Source organism: Marmota monax, unplaced genomic scaffold (assembly GCF_021218885.2).
Source record: "Marmota monax isolate L192 unplaced genomic scaffold, Marmota_monax_Labrador192_F-V1.1 WCK01_AAM20220418_F8-fsc00346, whole genome shotgun sequence".
Classification (NCBI taxonomy): domain Eukaryota; kingdom Metazoa; phylum Chordata; class Mammalia; order Rodentia; family Sciuridae; genus Marmota; species Marmota monax.
In genome coordinates, this window is record NW_026692698.1 from 433,590 (window position 1) to 453,811 (window position 20,222).

The 20,222-nt window shown below is 47.6% G+C and overlaps 1 protein-coding gene across 6 annotated transcripts in view; it reads left to right on the forward strand.

Annotated features, from left to right (window-relative positions):
- Atp6v0a1 (ATPase H+ transporting V0 subunit a1) overlaps window positions 1-11,455 on the forward strand; it is a 57,871-nt gene extending 46,416 nt beyond the window's left edge. For all 6 annotated transcript variants that reach the window (XM_058579946.1, XM_046446558.2, XM_058579948.1 and 3 more), the window contains 3 exons: window positions 2,226-2,343; window positions 2,706-2,877; window positions 9,844-11,455. In XM_058579946.1, the coding sequence (XP_058435929.1) occupies window positions 2,226-2,343; window positions 2,706-2,877; window positions 9,844-9,937 (384 nt within the window). In that variant the 3' untranslated portion in view covers window positions 9,938-11,455. The remainder of the gene's footprint in view (window positions 1-2,225; window positions 2,344-2,705; window positions 2,878-9,843) is intronic.
- Window positions 11,456-20,222: the final 8,767 nt, after the last annotated feature.

The following is a 20,222-nucleotide window of genomic DNA, read 5'->3' on the forward strand; positions in this document are numbered from 1 at the left end:
AAAAAGGGTTGGGGATATAGTGCTGTGGTGAAGCACCCCTGGCTTCAAAAGCTAAGGTCCCAGTGCCTTGGTGAATATAGAGAGTGCGAGTAAGATAGACTGCCAGGATTGGACATGGAATGGAAATAGGTCTTTTTGGAGGCAGAGGGGAGCAGCTAATTAATTTTGTTCAGGTGGTGTTGAATCAAGGCCTGTGGTGTACCAGAAAGTACAGCACAGCAACACATAGCACAGCTAATTGAGAATAGGCAACAGGGAGATGGAGATGTTCATTTGGGACTGTTGAGGCCCTGAGTGGCAGTCCCACAGGAAAGACCTAAAGGGCTGAGGTTGGAACTCCAGGGAACCTCAGTGTTTAAGGAAGAACTGTGGTGGAGATGAATAAAGAATGTTCAGAAAGTTAGAATAATAAAGTCCAAGGGAAAACAAGTGTCTCAAGAAGGAGGAAGTGACAGACACTACAGAAACACAGTCAAGGACATAGTATTTAACCATGGGGAGGTAAGGTGGCCACCTTCCTTAGAAGAAGGCAGAAGCCAAGATATGGAATGAATGGAGCCAGGGGAAGCTGAGATAAGCCTGCAGATGGGGAGTGCTCCTTGACTCATGGTTCCGTCCAAGTTGACTTCTGTGGGGCCAGTGCTTCCAAATGCTGGGCTAGATTTTTCACTTACTTCTCACATCACCTCAGAAACTATGACCAAGCAGGAAGATGGGAGTGAAGGAGAGGAGAAAGTGAGGATAATGCCTGGAAGGGTAGCTTCCCCCTCTCCCTTTCCTTTTTCAATGGGAGAATCCTGAGGGGAATAAAAATGCTAAAAAGGGCAGCTTCTCAGGGAGCCCCTGGGCGTCTTAGAGCTGTGGACTTGACTTCCCCTCAGCACAGACAGCAGTAGTGGGGAAAAGCTGCTCACAGCGTTGCTAGGGTTAAGGTACCTCAGGAAAACTAGGGTTACTGTGTTTTCAGGGTAGGTAAGAGATTCAAAGAGCCTGTTCCATGAGAAAAGTCCAGAAATAAGGCAGGGCATAGTCAGAGGTGAAACAAAGTGAGGCATTCATGAAAGGTGGCATGCTGGAACTGGTCCCACTGCACTTTGGCTTTACCAGCCTAGTCCCTAAATACAGTTTAGAAACTGGGGTGAAAAATAGACACTGACCTGAGGGCCAGGCAGTGGCTGAGCCACAGGAGTCCTGAGGTCCATGAGGCTCCTAGGCTCGGCTCTAGGGAGGAGACCCAAGAAGGGGAATGTCCTGTGGTCTTTTATGGGCTATTGATTACTCCACCTGGGGCTTCTAGAATATACTACTCAAAAACCTGTATTTCCCCCAGTTGTTCTTGGAGCAGTCCTTAAAGTGGACTCCTCAGAGCCTGTTCTAGCCCACCTCTTTCTTTTAGAAATAATTCTTGATGTTGAAAGGAAAGCTGGAAGAAAGGGAGCATGAGGAAAACAAAAACCCAAGGCAAGCTGTTTGGCCTTAAGCAGCTATCCATGTGGGAATTGGTAAGACTGTCAAAATTTTCCTGGTAATGTCTTCAGAAGTCACAGAAGAAAAAGGTGATTTTGATCCCAAAAGGCTATAAAAGAATAAGTAAAGATGTCATAGAGGCTTAGTCTTCTGCAGGCTTGAGAGAGCTGCCAGATTCCCAGCAGGGCTCCCTGGTGGGCATCAGCAGAAGGTGGGAATCAGCTGGGCTCAGTCCACTGACAAGTCCTTATGATCCCAAGCCCAGTCTTCCTCCCAACTGAGTGCCAGACACAGCACATACTTGACTTGAGTTCAAAGCCCAGCAGGGAGAGAAAACAAACATGTTGAGAAGAATCTCATTAACCAGCCACTTAGGAGGGGAGGCTGAGGCAGGAAGATCACAAGTTCAGTGTCAACCTGAACAACTTAGACCCTGTGTCATAATAAACAGGACTAAAGTCGTAAAGCACCCCTGGTTCACTCTCCAATACTTGCGGGGAAATCGATGCAGTGTAGTATATTGAAGGGGTAGGGTTTCCCAGTTGGGAGCCAAGCCAGGCAGGATTTCTGGAGAAGGCATCTCTACTAAGTACCTGAGTACAGCACTGGGTGTTCCCAGCCCTTCCAAAGGTGAGGTGCCAGACTTAAGAAGTGTAGTCCCCTGAACTGGCCTGGGCTCAAAAGTACTAGGAAACAACTCAGTACTCCTGCACTCCCTACTGGCCTGATACCATCTCTCTGATTACCTCCCACAACAGTTTGACTTTGGGGACACCATGGTCCACCAGGCCATCCACACCATTGAGTACTGCCTGGGCTGCATCTCCAACACCGCCTCCTACCTGCGGCTCTGGGCGCTCAGCCTTGCTCATGCACGTGAGTATGTTTCCCTCCCACCCAGAATCGGGTTTTCCTTTCTCTGGGCACACCCTCAATTGCGTGAAGGTTTATCCAGCATGTGAAGGTTCTAGAATTATTCTGGCACCTGAATCCAAGCAGAATGAGTACATGTTCTCCAGACCTGAGGAAATCCAGCAGCAGTTGCTGAGGGGCCTCTTCTCGCTATCCTTTTTCTTTGATTACCACTTATGCTAGTTTAGCTGTGCATGGTGAACCTACCTAACTGTGGGAATCCACAGGGCAAGGAACCCTCCAGGGAAGGATGCCAGAGATAAATACAAGGTCCACAGCCACCTCTTGTTAGACTGAATCAGACTTTGTGTCTCCCCATTTCCCAGAACTCTCCGAGGTGCTTTGGACCATGGTGATCCACATCGGCCTGAGTGTGAAGAGCTTAGCCGGAGGACTGGCGCTGTTTTTCATCTTTGCCGCTTTTGCCACACTGACCGTGGCCATCCTGCTGATCATGGAGGGCCTCTCAGCCTTCCTTCACGCACTGCGATTACACTGGTGAGGAGCAGGAGATAGGGGTGGGACACCTCCTTGCCTGCAGGGAGTGCACGGCTCTCCTTCTGCATAAAATCAAGGGTCTGTCTTCTAGGAGGTGGGAGCTATCCCTTTGCTGGCTCTCATGGCATTACCCTAGTGCCTGTGTTGGCACTGAGCTTTGGAAACAGACCACAGAAAAGCCTAGCTTATCTTTTCATGGGTTTCAGGGAGGGTTCCCTGGTAAGTGTCATCAGGTTCTCATCCCCTGCCTTTAGCGTTCTCTAATTCTCTTGAAGCTAGGTGGTGGCACTTAATTGTAATCCCAGTGACTTGGGAGGCTGAGGTAGAAGGATCACAAGTTTGAGAGCAGACTCAGCAATTTATTGTTTTGTTAGTTTGTGGCAATACTGGGGATTGAACCCAAGGCCTCTTGCAGCTAGGCCTGAGCTACACCCCCAGCCTCAGCAATTTAGCAGAACCCTATCTATATGAAAATAAAAAGGGCTGGGGATATAGCTCAGTGGTAAAGTGCCCGTGGGTTAAAACCCCAGTACCACCACCTGCTCACCCCCACCCCAATAAAAAACACACATTGCTGGAGTTGGTGTTCTCTGTTTAAGATTATTTTGTTCTTGTTTTTTTCTCTCATATCTTTAGAGCAGTAAAAGCACTATAGAGTCTTGGTCCAGGAAAGGGCTAGAGCACACTGCATCCCAGCTTTATCCTTTTATCCCTGTGCTAGTGCTGTTTGGGCAGGATAGTAGCTTAACGGCTTCGTTGTGACCGGGGGTTCCTGGCTACATCATACAGCCGGGTATACTAAAGCAGCTGGAAAGACAACTTTGGGTTTTCTTGTTTGCTTGCTTGTTCTCTTTAAGGTACTGTGTGACTCTTAATGGCTCTGCCTGGAGAGAGTGAGCTCAGGAGTGGGAAAACTTGGTTGTGACGGGTGACCTCAATGAGAGTTGTCAGATTTAGCAAATAAAAAAATAGGACACTGAGTTAAATTTGAATTTTAAACAGTGAATAATTTTTAGTATTTCTCAATGTGCATGGGACATACTAATACTAAAAACTGGGCAACCCTTTATGTCTCTATTTCCTTCTTTTGGGGGGGGGGTTGACGGGGGGTACTAGTATTGAACTCAGGGGTACTCACCCCTGAGCCACATCCCCAGCCCTATTTTGTATTTTATTTAGAGACAGGGTCTCACTGAGTTGCTTAGTTGCTGAGGCTGGCTTTGAACTCATGATCCTCCTGCCTCAGCCTCCTGAGTTGCTGGGATTACAGGCGCCACCACACTGGGCTCCATTTCCTTCTTTATGTTATGATTCTCCCTCCTTTTTGGAGTCTCAAAATCCAGAGTTTCTGGAAGCCCTGGATCCTGTCCCCAGAGGAACACTCACCCCTCACCCCCACTGTTACAAGTGGTGAGGGGTCATAAACTCACTGAACCTGCCTCAGTGATGTCTTGGTGGTCTTAAGGCCAGAAGAGGATTTTGAATGTCTGTCATGTTTTCCAGACCTGAGGAAATCTAGCAGCACTTGCTGAGGGGCAAGCTCTTCTCGCTCTCCTTTTTCTTTGACTTTTCTCCTGACTGGATTACAGCCCAACCTCCTCACAGTTGGTTATGCTCAGTTATGGGGGAAGCAGCAAAGCTTTGGCTGGGACTATTCCCTCAAAAGCTGCTCTGGGAGACTGCCGCCATGTCAGTAGATGCTTTCTCTGGCTTGGCCCTTCCCCTCCTGGCTGCCTCCTCCCTACCCAGTGCCTTGTTTACTTGGAGCTGGGAGGTTAGGAGTCTGCCTGTTTCAGACCGCTGGCTTGGCTCCCTGTTCTCAGCTTATCAGTGAACCTCCCCACCACACTTCCTCAGCCACTCCCGGTGAGGGAGCGTCTGCGTAACCAGCCTGTGATGACTCACTTTTTCTTGCCTGCCCTCTTGGCCTCCTTTCTTTCTTGTTAATGTCTCTGTCTCCTGAGCCCTGAGCTGAGGGAACAGTGACTACCCCACCTTGATTCCAGCCCACATGAAGGCTCATTACCTCCTCCCTAGGCAGGGTGAGGAGCCATCAAGGCGCTGGAACAGAGCTGTTGAAAAGATGGCCAAGGCAGGCAGGCTGGGTCATGAGGAAGGCTGCCTACACTTGGGCCTCATCTCCGGAGTGATGCCATGCTTCATTGCTAGGAGAATTACTTCTTGCAAGGTGTGATGGCACATGCCTATAATCCAAGTGACTCTGGAGGTAGAGGCAGGGGGATTACAAGTTTGAGGTCAGCTTGGGCAAGTTAGTAAGACCCTGTCTCAAAATAAAAATTAAAAAGGACTTGAGTTTTAGCTCAGTAGTAGAAAACCCCTGGGTTCAGTCACCAGTACCAAAAAAAGAATTACTTCTTCCTCAGGCTCACATGGCCTTTGAGTGAAAGTGTCTTCCCATGTTCTCCCGAAGGAGTCTGAGGAGGTGGGTGAGTGACAGGAGAACAGGCTTTCGAGTCAGGCTGACTTGAGTTTGGATCTCGACCCTACTATACTGAGCAGGTGGCCCTGAGCAGAGCACCAGCTCTCTGAACCTGCCTTTCTCTCACATGGAGAGAGAGGACAATATCCATGTGATAAGGTTACTGGGAGCAAACAGGAAATAACGCACACACCAAGTGTCCGTCACAGTGCTCTGGCATATCCTTTAAACAGGTGTTCAGGTATAGATTGTGGCTATCCTGCTGAATAGTGGGATGCCTGGGAGAGAGGGCATCTGGCTAGGGTATCTCATAAAGAAACTGCTTTTGGCCTCTTTGGAAAGGAGAGATCCCAAAAGGAAGCATGAGATACCATCTGAATGCTCTTAGATACAGTTTGCAAGGAATACGCCTGCTGCACGTCATAGTTTTATTTCTGTTTACTAGTTAATATTGGCAGAAGATTAAAAAAACAGTGAAAAACTCCTTTCTGAACTTTCAGAATCCCTTCTTTGGAGGGGTGTCACCAATGGCACTTCTGGGGCCACTCCAAAAAAGTGAATGAAATTGGTGCTTATGCGCCCTCTCCTGGCTGAATGTGCATGTGCGCCAAGGGTTCTTGGGTCTTAACAGTTGTCCAGAGTAGCAGGAGGAGTTCAGAGTTGTGGTCACTGCTCAGAAGTAGGAACAGCTGGTCCCGTGGAAGATGGCCACAGGGATATCCCTGCTGGTTGTCCAGGCATCCAACATAGGCATCCTCATGCTTCTTATTTCATCCGTGGTGTTTCCCGATTCCAGGGCCACTCCATTGCACAAAGTTCTCAAGTCTCTTCAGTGAGAACGAGAGGAAAAAATATTTGACTTGATAACATATACAGCAATAGTCTAAGATCATGACTTGTTATAAGAAGGTGGGTGACATATTTTAAAACATAACAGGTTAAGTACTAATCTGCCAAGTCTGTCTGTCTTCTGAGTTGTATCTCTCTTTTCCTCCTGCCTACCATGCATTGTATGCTTGGTTTTCTTGCCCACCATAGTTAGATATTTCTTCCTCAGAGAAGGAATAAGGCAGGGAGGGATCTGATTGTAGTTACAGCTGATGTTTTTGCAGAAAGACTGTTGCCTGTGGCCTCCCTTCCAAGGAACCTGATTCCTTCTTATCTAGCAGATTCTACATGTATCTGAATGTGCACACTGGTGCAATCACAAATTTGTTGATGGTTAATTGGGCATAAATGGGAAGCACTTTGTCATAAGGAATGCAGTGTTGCCACAGTCTGACAACATGGAGTGTTTGAGATAAGGCAGCCCCAGGAGAAATAAGAACCCCTGGAATGTGGCTCTAGGCTGACATCATTGACTGACATTTGGACCATCAGATAGGACATCAGAACTGCTCAGAGAGAGAAGAAAGAGCCAGAAAAGCAGTTCAATCCAGACTGAGTTTCCAAAACTGCCTCAGTCACACCTCTCCAGAAAAGGAAGGGGTCCCAGAACCCCTTCCTTCTTCACCCAGTCAAGAAAAATGGTTTTCTGTCCATGGTAGGAGTGATCTCTTTTGGTCTCCCATTTAGTCTCTATGGGTCACTGGGTGTCCTTTGCCACCTGTGGGACCTGGAAGCCATGATAGAGAAACCTGTCATCCTTCACAAGGTTCTTCTCATATCAGTTTGGATTCTAGAGGTGCATTTTAGTGGCTTGGGCATGGCAGAGCCAGGGAGACTCCCTGAGCAGAGCAGTGCAGTGACCCATAAAGAAAAAGAGCTTTCAGAGTGTCCAGGAGGCCGTTCTTGTCCCAGCACAGAGGACTTTTATGTCTATACTTTTTCAGGAAGTGCATGTTTCCTTGGTTCAGGGGAGGAGGGTGGGGAGACTGATAGGGAAATTGCTTTCCAGTTTTGTGCTGGGAGCTTGGGGTAAGGACCACTGACTGGGGAGACAGGTTAAGTCAGATGAACCTAGGTAGGCATAAGATGTTGAGCTGAGAATGTAGTTCAGTGGTTGACTGCTTAGCTAGCATGTGTGGGGCCTTGTGTTTGATCCCCAGCAACATGGAAAAAACAAAAGATGTCTGTGGTTGTGGCCACCCTAAGTCTCCAGCCTCAAGTACTAGCTGGTGGGAGGGGCAGTCTCAGGTGGTGTGAAAGGGATCTTCTGTCTGCCCACACAGCAGAATTTATTGCCTCATCCCAGATATGTGTCCCCTTCTAGACCCCAGTGGGCCCACATGGTAAGCAGAAGGGAACCAAGAGAAGGGTGGTACCCCCATGGCCATCTGAAAGCATAGCACCTACTCCATTTGCCTTGTTTGGAAATTAGTATTGTGTGATTAGCCAGCCAGGGGGTCAAAATTCTGACTGCCTCACTGGAATTCAGGGGCAATATACCCCACCAATGTGGACAGTTTCCCCTAGGTCTTGAGCTGGACCCTGTAGTATGGCTTGTTCACTGGCTATCAATTGTAGAATGAAGAGAGTATATATAAATCTGTTGCTAAGTCAGTGACTCTGGAGACTGAGGCAGGAGGGTGGCAAGTTTGAGACCAGACTGTCGCAAAAGAAATTTTTTTCTTTTTTGGGGGGTACTGGGGATTGAACTCTGGGACTCTACCACTGAGCCACATCCCCAGCCCTATTTTGTATTTTATTTAGAGACAGGGTCTCACTGAGTTGCTTAGCACCTAGCTTTTGCTGAGGCTGGCTTTGAACTCGTGTTCCTCCTGCCTCAGCCTCCCCAGCTGCTGAAATTATAGGTGTGCGCCACTGCGCCCAGCTCAAAATAAATTAAAAAGTGCAGGGGATGTAGTTCAGAGGTGAGGAACCCCTGGGTTCCATTCCTAGCAACACACACACACACACAGCATTTAGACCCAACAGAAGTGAGAAGCAGAAGCTACCCCTGTTCCCCACCATGTGGCTGCAGAGGCAGCCTCAGTAGCTGGAACCTGAAGGAGGAATTTTTAGGGCATTGAATGTGGGGTGACCCAGGTCCTGGTTTGGAACTGCTCTTGGAGCAACCCTGTGACTGACTTCACTTTGAAGGACCATTCCATTCCCTCCTGAATCCTGTTTCCCAGGAGGAGTGGGCTATCTCAAATGGGAAGTGTCCAGGGCCAGGGAGGCTTTGGGACCTTGGCCCAGCTCCTGCGGAATGTGGGAGTGGAGGGACAAAGCAGTGCTCTCACTCCCACACAGAAAATCCTGCTTCACTCTTCTCCCAGGGGGTGGAGCTGACAGCTGCCACTTGGTGTCCTCAGTCAGTAACCCAAGGCCAAAGGACCTCTGGGAACCCCCAGTGTCACTGGCCATTTCCCACTCCCTGTTTAAATCTTGCCGCCTTGGCTTGGAGGGCAAGCGGTGGCTGAGGCCAGAGGATAAGCAAGGGAACTAAAGGATTCTTGAAGCCTTAAAGTTTCCTGAAGCCTTTGCCCTGCACCCTCCCGTCACCTGTCTCCTCACAGTCCCCACGCCTGCCTGTTCTTGCAGGGTTGTGGTGTCACAAAGTACCAAGTGGAAACTGTGCCTCAGGGCAACTCTCCTTGGCTTTTTTATCATCTGAATCATGCATTTTTCTGCCCATATTTGGTGGTGCTTTGGCTGCTGGGCAGCCCTCCAGGGCGAGTGGGGGAGGAAAGGATCCAGGCAGCCCTGCTCCCGCTTCTTCCTGCCCCTCTGAGTTAGAAAGGGCCCCAAGGAGAGCTGCAGGAATGGTCGCCTCACTGCCTGGGAAGGGAGTTAAGACCCTGTCTTTCCTTTTGGTCCCCAGAGAAGAATTTTTTCTCAGATGTTTTTGTGGTTGGAGAATATTTTTGCCATTGCTTTGAGAAGACTTCCCCTCCTAACTTCCCCCCTTTCCTAGGAATTTCCGCCCTCAAACTGAAAGCCTTCAGCATTCACTCGCAAGCCCCCCTTCTCCTTCCTCCTCCGAAGAAAAGGAACAAACAAGAACAGTGGTGTTGGCCCAGGGACCCTTGAAGGGGCTTCCCTTAGAGGTGGTTTATGTAAGCCCTTTCCAGGAAGGCCCATGGGGGACCCTTCTTCATGAACTTCATTGCCGTTAGAGACTCAAGCCAACTTGATGCTTTTTGCATGTGGCTCTCTACAAAGAGTTCTGCATAAACACCCTCTGGAAAACACAAGAACAGGAACTGAGGAACTCCCTGTCCACTCATCCTATATTGAGTTCTTGATGAGGGCAGATCTGGGTTTTAAAAGTGGTTTCCACACTATGGGAAGTGGACTGAGAACAGAGTTTTCACAAGTGCACCCAGGAATGTGAGGCCTGGAGGAAGGTAGGCACAGCACATCTTTTTGGGTCTACTGGGAAGTCCCAAAAAGCTTCAAGAGGTTTCTATGGGCCAGGCATTGTGACGTATCCCTGTTATCCCAGTTACTGGGGAGGCTGAGGTAAAAGGATTGCTTGAGCCCAGGAGCTGGAGGCCAACCTAGGCACTATAGCAAGATATTTTCTCAAAAACAAACAGAAGTTTCTGTGGGATGACATCTGTTCTTTTCCCTCTTTCCAGGGTCGAGTTCCAGAATAAATTCTACAGTGGGACCGGTTTCAAGTTCCTACCCTTCTCCTTTGAACACATTCGGGAAGGGAAGTTTGATGAGTAAGCCCTTGGTGGGACCATGCACCCTGGTCCCCTCCCTGCCTCCTTCCACACTGATTAGCTGTGTTCCTTTTGCCTGTTGGTTGTGATTCCTGGACACCAGGGCATTTGTGTCACCCACACCCCCTTCTCCAGCCAAATCATTAGGAGCTGGCTTCCCTGGGTCTCTCACCATCCAGCTTTGTGTGTCGGGTATGAATGTTTTAGAGAAGTTGGGCTCTGGCTGGCACTTATACCAACTGGGCACCAGCATTTACCTCCCAGCCTCCATCCAGCCAGAGATGGCTCTCCTCGCCCCCTGGTGGTGAATTGATTTGTGCAGGCATGCCATGCTCTGAGCCCTGGGCTTCCTGATGGAAGGAGCAACCATGCCACTGGCATCTACACTTTTGAGTCCTCCACTCCTGCTACTGGAGTTACTGGCTGGGTACTGGAGGGGAGCTCTCTTCCAGGGGGAATGCTCTAAGAAGACCTACTCAGATTAGCAGGGATGGATGCAGGAAAATGTGTTGTTCTTTGCCTCCCCCTCTCCAATGCTTTTTAATCAGGAATTCAGCTAGACCTAACTGGCCATTTTGAGTGACTTCTCTTTGTTATCCTCAAGGGTCTCAAGATACCCAGCAGCATCTTCCTAACCTCCATGCTACACTCCCACCCCACCCCACCCCCATTTGCACCCAGTACAACATAGGACAGCTGGGAGTGCACAGAACAGAGGTCCTGGTTGGCACACCAACAGGCTTCCCTCCCTTGGATTGGCTACTGCCCAGGCCTTGCTCAGGCCTTGCTCAGGCCCTGCCCGTAGCACACCCTCAGGGCAGAGAGCTCAGATTCAAGCTCTTTCCTGGTGGAGAACCTGAGACCTTCCCTACCCCTTGATCATGATGTCTTGAGTACAGGACTACAGTCATCAAGGCTGGTTCTGCCTGCAGGCCACTTTGCTCTGTCCAGTAGTGCTCTCTCTCACTTCCACACTGACCTCTGGTCTCAGGAGGGGAGGCCTAGGCAGGGAAGGTCAGCATTATTTAAGGTTTGCTGATTGGAGCTGACTGGCAGAGCTTCCAGTAAGAGTTGCACAGCCCTGCCAAGGAACCACACCCATCACCCCTGCACGCCCTTGGGCTGGGGCCTTCAAATCATGTGCTGGCGCAGCATCCTGAGCTGCTCTAGCTAAATTCATCCCCACAACCTTCGAGGTGGAGGTAATACCCTGAAGCAGCCATACTCATGCCCTCCTCCCACCCTGGTGTTTCTGAGTGAGCTACAGAGAGCTGTTCACACACTCTTCTAGGCTGGGCTGGCCCTGGACATGGACCACCCTGCCCCTGCTTCACTGTGTGCTGGCCTATTCTGACCTGACACAGATCTTGTACAAAGCCCCACACCTCTTGTGCCCTGGTTCACGTGGTGATCTTTATTCTGTGTACAGTGGGATTTGAAGCAGAGTTCTTGGTCAGGAACCCTACCCAAGGCCCCTCTCTTTAGACATTCCTGTGCTGAATAAAATGTGTTTGACTCTCCAGTGAGGCTGCCTGTGTCTGTGCTCACAGCCCCTGTGTCGCTCTGGGTTCAGCCCTTGAGTCCATTTGGTGCCCCACACACTCTGCATCCTGCCAGCTTTTCTGCTTTTATTTCCGATCAGAGGCCACAGCTGCCATGGCCCTGACTGGGCAGTTTGTGAAATTTTGACCTTATCTCAAGTTTCCCAGGTGGCTGCTCGCTCAGATGAGCCAAGGCAGCTTTGCAGACACTGCAAGTGGCATGAAGGGGACAGGGAAGCCCGGCTTCAATTTTTCTTCCCTCACTGTATATTCTAACAGGATGGGGAGGAGGGGGTTTGGGCATCTGACCTCTCCCTTCTCCAAGTGTGCTCTCTGGGCTCAGAGGCCTGGCTGTTTTGAGCCCTGGAGTAATTGGTCATGGTGTAAGTGGAGGTTCTGCGTGGGTTTCTCAGGGAAGCTGAGGAATGTGAAATGCTGAGGTAGGCAGGCAGCAGGCCAAAGAGCCAGCAGGACCTTGCAGGGAACCCCGCTGCACAAGAAGGGCCCTTCTCCCCTCCTAACTTGTCCTGTGAGGTTTACACATTCTCCCTCCTCATTCCTCCAGGGCTGGGGCCTCACAAAAAGTGCAATCTGACATCTGCTGCTCAGGGATGGGTGGGAGGAACCAGGACATACTGTTCACTTTTTGGTCCTTATCTCACTCTAGCCTCAACCTTTACTCCCCAATAGCAGTGCATCTGCCTCTGAAGTACGCCCACCCCAGGCTCCTCAGATAAAAGGGTTAGGATGAAAATTCTGGTCAATGAGCTCTTTTCGCCTGTGCTCTGTTACTGCCTCAAAAAGGCCTAATCAGAATAGATATTTAAAATCAATGAAATAGAATTGAGAGTCCAGGAATAAATCTCAACGTTTATGTTCCGGTGACTTGACAGAGGGACCGAGGTATTTTGGTGAAGAACAAACTTTTTTTTTTTTTTTAACAAATGGTCCTAATACTGGGTATCCACATACAAAGGAACAAATTGCACTGCTACCTCATACTGTACAAAAATGAACTCAAAATACAGTTAAATGTAAGAGTTAAAACCAAAATGCCCTGAGAGGAAATCATAGGAGCACATCTTGGTGACCCTGAGTTAGGCATTGATTTTTAGATATGACACCCAAAGCACAAGTAACAAGATAAAAATGTAGATAAGATGTGCTTTAAAGGTCAGAAATCAAGAAAATGGAAAGAACACTGGGTATGGTGGTAAACACCTCTAATAATTCCAGAGGCTGAGGCAGGATTCCAAGTTTGAGGCCAGCCTCGGCAGTTTAGCAAAAACCTGTCTCAAAAATAAAGACACACTTTTTAAAAAGGGGATAGGGAGGGGGCATTGTGGTAGAACACTCACCTAGCATGTGCAAGGGCCTGGGTTCAACCACTTGTATGAGAAAAGAATAAAGTATTTGCAGCAAATCATACATATGGTAAGGGACTTAGAATATATAAATAACTCTTCCTCAATCCTCAGCACCACATAAAAATAAATAAAGATAAATAACTCTCCAAACCAAGAATAAAGACTTTTCCCTCCCTTGGCTGTAGGGGGATTGAACCCAAAGGAGCTTTACCACTGAGTTACATCTCTACCCCTTTTTACTTTTTTATTTTTTGTGGTGCTGGGGGATGAACCCAGGCCCTTGTGCATGTGAGCCAACAGTCTACCAACTGAGCTATATCCTCAGCCCTTTTTATTACTTTTTAAATTTTTCTCTACTTATTTTAAAAAATTTTTTTTAGTTGTAGATGGGCACGATACCTTTATTTTATTTATTTACTTTTATGTGGTGCTGAGGATTGAACCCAATGCCTCACACATGCCTCACGCAAGTGCTCTGCTTCTGAACTACAACCCCAGCCCTTATTTATTTTTGAGACAGGGTCATGCCCAGGCTGGCCTCAAATCTCAAACTTGGTGATCTTCCTGTCTCACCCACTCAATTAGATGGGATTACAATCATGTGCCACTGTGCTCAGTTTAAAGACAATTTTTTAAAACAGGCAAAGCATTAGACATTTCTTCAAATAAGCTGTTTCATTTTTTTAAAATTTTTTTTTTAGTTTTTTTTAAGGTGGACACAATATCTTTATTTTACATTTATGTGGTGCTGAGAATCGAACCAAGTGCTAAGTGAGCATGCTACCACTTGAGCCACATCCCCAGCCCCCCAAATAAGTTGTTTCAATGGTCAAAAGATGCTCAACATCTTTTCACAGGTTTATTGCAAATCAAAATGAGATACCATAGCACATCCACTGAAGAGAGACAATTCCAAGTGTTTGTGAGAAGTTGAAACCCTAGCTCACTGCTGAATGGAACAGCTATTTTGGAAAGCAGTCTGGCAGTTAAATGCTAAACAGACCTGTAGCATACACCTGTAATCCCAGCAACTCTGGAGGATGAGGCAAGAGAATTGCTTGGGCAATTTAGCAAGATCCTGTCTTAGAAAATAAAGGAACGAGAGCTGGGTTGTAGCTCAGTGGTAAAGCACTGCCTAGCATGTGTGAGGCACTAAGTTGGATCCTCAGCACCTCATAAAAATTAATAAATAAAGGTATTGTGTCCATCTACAACTAAAAAATTAATAATAAAAAAATAAAGGACCATGGATATAACTCAATGGTAGAACATGCATCGTGCAATCCCTAGTGCCACCCAAAAAAAAAAAAAAAAAAAAAGCGTTGGAGAGACTGCAGTTGAGGGAGGAGTCTCTTCTGGGGGATGAGGAAAATATAGTTAGCCTTAAGATGATGGTTGCGGGCTGGGGTTGTGGCTCAGCGGTAGAGTGCCCGCCTCCCACGTGCGAGACCCTGGGTTCGATCCTCAGCACCACATAAAAATAAATAAGTGAAATAAAGGTGTTAGTCCAACTACAACTAAAAAAAAAAAAAGATGATGGTTGCACAATTCTAAAACCACTTCACTGTATATTTTAAATTGGTAAAGTTTTTTGCATGTAATCTCAACAAAGTGGAAGATAAAGAGGCCCAGCATTTCCCTGGAAAGAAATTCCTCTCTTGTCTGGCTGATAAGAACTTAGGGGAAGCATACCCCATTGGTCCTTGGTATGAGTTCTCAGAATATAGTGGCCTTGGACTGTTTGCAGCACAGCCAGCTAAAGATGGACTGACCATGGGCTGAGCTGGAGTCTGCAGAAAGTCCCGGAATACTGGGTGGGGGTAAGGAACAGGATGGTTCTATTGCTCCTGAATTTTTTTGTGGTACTGGGGACTGAACCCAGGGCCTCATGGATGCTAGGCAAGCCCTCAACCACTAAACCCAGCCCCCACTGCTCCTGTTTTTAAGGATAACACCTTTTCCTGTAGAATCCCCGAACCCCAAACGTATGAGTTGGTCTGTACTTTTGTTCAGGAAATACCCGCCATCTGAGGCCTTAGAATCAGTGTAGGGTAGGGTCACATGGGCCTCCTGGTCTTGGGGAGTCCCAGCCATCATAGATAAGGGACAATTCCATCACCACCTTCATTGGATGGGACTACACATTTTACTTTCCAGGAGCTCTGGGTATAAGGCATATGGCATGGGTATGCAAAGCTTTCTGGCAGTCTCTGCCCTTCAATTCAGGGAGTGCCCCCTGCTCCCCCAACAGCTTCCAGCGACCACAAGGCAGGTCCTAGGTTTAGGCTGCCCCCTAATGGCCAGACAGGGGAGAACTCATTCTTCAGGCCAAGTGGGCTGGGTTCCTAGCTGGACTTGATCGGCAAGTAACTGGATTGGTAGGGCAGAGGAAGAAGCACTCCTGAGACTATTCTGGGGTGTGTGGGCAGAGCAACAGGCTGGCCAGGGACAAAAGACAGATGAGATGGAGAGCAAGCAGGGCCCCCAGGCAGCTTGTTTCACACATTAACTGAAAGAGTAATAAAATGTGTCACATGGTAAAAGAATCAAACAGTAAAAAGGGCCCTATTATAAATAAGCAAGTCTTCCACTCTCAGTGATCAAGTACTCCAGCACTTTCACAGTAGTTTTTTGTTTATTTATTTATTTTGGCACCTGGATTGAACTCAGGGGCACTCAACCACTGAGCCACATCCCTAACCCTATTTTGTATTTTATTTAGAGACAGGGTCTCACTGAGTGGCTTACTGTCTCGTGTTTGCTGAGATTGGCTTTAAATTCATGATCCTTCTGCCTCAACCTCCCGAGCTGCTGGGATTACAGGCATGTGCCACTGTGCCCAGCTTGTTTGTTTGTTTGTTTGTTTGTTTGTTTTTTAGAGTTGTAGATGGACAGATTGCCTTTGTTTATTTTAATTTATTTTTTAGTTTTCTGCAGACACAACATCTTTGTTTGTATGTGGTGCTGAGGATTGAACAAGCTGCACGCATGCCAGGCGAGCGCGCTACCGCTTGAGCCACATCCCTAGCCCGCCTTTGTTTATTTTTATATGGTGCTGAGGATCAAACCCAGTGTCTCACGTGGGCAAGTGCTCTGCTGCAAAGCTACAGCCCCAGCCCTTGTTTGTTTATTTGTAACACAATTGTAGTGTACTATACTCATTAGCTTGATATTTTTTGTTTTTATTTTTTTCTTGAGCGGGGGTGCATCTCACTGATACCCAGGTCTGGGACTCCTGGGCTCAAGGGATCCTCCTGCCTCTGCCTCCCAAGTAGATGTGACTATAGGGGTGCACCACACCCAGCTTGAATTAATATGTATACACACACACACACACACACATTCATTTATATATTTGGTACTAGGGTTTGAACCCAGGGGTGCTTTATCACTGAGCTATATCCCTAGTCCTTTTTATTTTTTTTAATTTTGAGACAGGGTCTGGCTAAATGGCTAAAACTGGCCTGGAACTTGTGATCCTGCTCCCAAGTTGCTAGAATTACAGATGTGGGTCACCACACCCAACCTTTTAAAAATATATTCTGTAGAACATTCTGAACTAGCACATGTTGTAGGGGAAGAAAGATGTGATATCTTTCCTTGCCCATCAGAAAGATCATAGCCAAGGGCTGGGGGTATAGCTCAGCTGGTAAAGTGCTTGCCTTGCATGCACAAGGCCCTGGGTTCAATCCCCAGCACCACACACACGCACACACACAAAAAAGCATAGCCAACAGTCCTATCTATAACAAAAGACTAATTAATAAAAGAAAAGCATAATTGATTTATGCTTTTCTTTTATTTTTGATTTAGTTTTGTGTGACAAGCTGGGCATGGTGGTGCATGCCTGTAATCCCAGTGGCTTGGGAGGCTGAAGCAGAGGATCGTGCCTCAGCAAAAACGAGGGGCTAAAAACTCAGTGAGATCCTCTCTAAATAATATAAAATAGGCTGGGCTGGGGATGTGGCTCAAGCGGTAGCGCACTCGCCTGACATGCGTGCGGCCCGGGTTCGATCCTCAGCACCACATACAAACAAAGATGTTGTGTCCGCCGAAAACTAAACAATAAATATTTAAAAAATAATAATAATAATAATAATATAAAATAGGGCTGGGGGTGTGGCTCAGTGGTCAAGTGCCCCTGAGTTCAATCCCCAGTACCATAAAAAAAAAAGTTGTTTATGTGACATAGGAGCCTTCAGAAATAAGTGGCTCATTTTTATGCTTAGATTTGATGAAGAGTGGATGACCAAGTAGAAATGTGACTGAACAAAAGAGTCTAACCTAATGGTAAGACTGGAAAGGAAAACCCAGCAAGATCTGTCTAGTTTCTTGGCCTCCGTGTAGCATTCCTTTCTCCTATAGTACGGAGCAACACCCGTTCTGGAAGGAGAGTCTTATGACTTATTAACAGACATTGTATGTAGATAATTTTTCTATGGCTAGCTCTTATAAAGAAAAACAAGGGAAGACCACCAGGTATGGTGGGCCTGCCTGTAATCCCACGGATTCTGAAAGTTGAGGCAGGAGGATCACAAGTTTGAGGTCAGCCTGAGCAACTTACCAAGAACCTGTCTCAATTTTTTTAAAAAAAGGGTTGGATGTAGCTCAATGATAACGTGCCCCTGGGTTCAATCCCTAGTACCACAAAAAAAAAAAAAAAAAGGAAGAAAGAAAAAATTAAGTCAGGGGAAAGAGTAATAGTTCCAGGTTTTATGGCTGGCTTCTGGGGCAATGGGTATCAGTTTCTATAACCCACCTTGGGGAAGAGTTTCCCCTGCCTTGGTGGAGAAAGGGGAGGAGAGAGAAGGGCAGAAGATCAGGAAAAAAGACTTTGTGCACTGCAAAAACAGACAAGAAAAAGAGCCTGTGCTTCTGAGGCCCTTCCAATGTTCTTTAGATCAAAGCACTCAGTGCGCCAAAGCAGCATATTTGGGGGTATCATTTTCTGAGACTCAGCAACATATTCCTTTTTTTTTCAAGAGAATGCTTAATATTTTATCCTGGAGATGTATCTTAATCTATGAAGTCAGCCCTCTACTAAAACAAGAGTTCCCAGCCTCTAAGAATGTGTGTGTGTCATTCTGGTGGTGGTGGGAGTGTGACAAGAGGCACTCCTGATCCAGCAACCATGGACTTAGGCCCCCTGGATGGTGGTCCCAATTTGCTGTCCCTGCCAGCCAACCCCCTACCACCTGGCTGAATCCAGACCTGACACAGAGGCACTAGTCTGACAGGAGACCAGCAGCCCAATCCTCACCCCACCATCTACATGTTCCCTAAGATCCAGAAATGCTGGTGAAACAGAACCCGAAGGAGGAGAGTCTAACAGATCTCACCTGGAGCCAAGGGGGGTTTGAGGGGGGAATAGAAGGTGGCCCAGGGAGAAGTCTCAGGGGTAGTCTTGGAACTTCTTCCTGGGGAAGACTGAGAAACTTCCATATTCTAGCAACTGAATAGGAGGAGGGGCCACACCTCAGCTGCTTGCTGAGCCAGACTGAGTAGGGCATTGCAGCTTTGTTTGCAGCGAGGAGTAGACACACTCAGTGGGCTCTTATGTCCTCTTTCAGGTTCCTCTGCACTATATAACCCCGCTCAAACCCCTTCCCTGTCCCTAAACTCCTCCACTCCTATGATGACAATCCCCCAAAATCAACTATGCCTCCAAAGGACTCAGATGTCTTTCCCAAGAGCCCACCACGCTCTGCCTCACACAGCCATTATCCCCAAAATCAACTATGCCTCCAAAGGACTCAGATGTCTTTCCCAAGAGCCCACCACGCTCTGCCTCACACAGCCATTAAACCCTCCCTGTCCAGACAGGCAGTCTGAGAAGTGGCACTGTCTGGGGAGTAGTGGCCAGAACCCTGCTCAAGGAACCAGGAATTCCAAATAATTCTAGTCCCAGAGCTGTTCTGCTACTGTTACAGGGCTGGGGTCTGCTGGGAAACTGAGGCAGCAGAGACCCCCCCTCTTCAAACCCTGATTCTTGCAATCAGTTCAGAAAGTTTTCAGATATGTCATTCAGAGTAACAGGCATGAATTCATTAGAAGGAACAGGAAAGGGGAAAAGGGGACACTCTCAAGGGAGAGAGTGGGTCCTCTCAGAGAGGAGAGGGATAGTGTGTTCCTCCTCCCTCTAGTTTTATTGGGGCCCCAGGAAAGTTTCAAGAGACTCCTGCCTAGACACACTTTTTTTTGGTACTGGGGATTGAACCCAGAGGGGCTTTATCACTAGCCATATCCCCAGCCCTTTTTATTTTTATCTTGAGATAGGGTCTAAGTTGCTTAGGGCCTTGCTAAATTGCTGAGGCTGGCCTTGAATTTGTGATCCTCCTGCCTCAGCCTCCAGAGATGCTGGGATTACAGGCATGGTCCACCACACCAGGTTTAGATACACCTCTTTTTTTTTTTCTGGAGGGCGGGGGTACTATGGATTGAACCCAAGGGCACTTGGCCACTGAGCCACATCCCCAGCCCTATTTTATATTTTATTTAGAGACAGGGTCTCAGTGAATTGCTTAGCATCTCACCTTTGCTGAACTTGCTTTGAATTTGTGATCCTCCTGCCTCAGCCTCCCCAGCTGCTGGGATTACAGGCGTGTACCACTGCACCTAGCTACCTCTTGACTTTCAAGTCCCCACTGCCAAGACAACTCTAGGCCACTTTGGCCCATGCTGACAAATTCTAATTGGAACCTGTTCGTAACAGATTCTATGGTTGAGGGAATTATCCTTATCTCCCTAAATTCTGGAATCCTATATGTGTAAGTCACAAAAGTCCCCCACTTGAGGGTTACTTTTGTTCCTCTTAACAGCATTATTTCGGGCTTACATTTCTCCTGCAGATTACAGGTAGTACCACACCCAGCTAATTTTTTTTTTTAAGAGAGAGAGAGAGAGAGAGAGAGAGAGAGAGAGAGAATATTTTAATATTTATTTATTTATTTTTAGGTTTTTTTTTTTAGCAGACACAACATCTTTGTTTGTATGTGGTGCTGAGGATCGAACCCAGGCCGCACGCAGGCCAGGCGAGCATGCTACCGCTTGAGCCACATCCCCAGCCCCCTAAATTGTTTTTTAAAAGTGAAATCACTTGGAGGTCAGCACATTTGGCCTTTCCCCCCCTCTACCCTGAACCAGAGACTGAATCCAGGGGCACTTAACCACTGAGCCCCAGCCCCAGCCCTTTTTATTTTGAAACAGGGTCTCGCTAAGTTGCTGAGGCTGGTTTTGAACTTGTGATCCTCCTGCCTCTGTCTTCCAAATCACTGTGCACCACCATGCCTGGCTGATGGGGCCCATTTTAAAAACTATTCCCTTAACCTCATGTTCCCACAACTCATGTCTGTCTGTTCCCTGTTACTACTGCTTATGGATC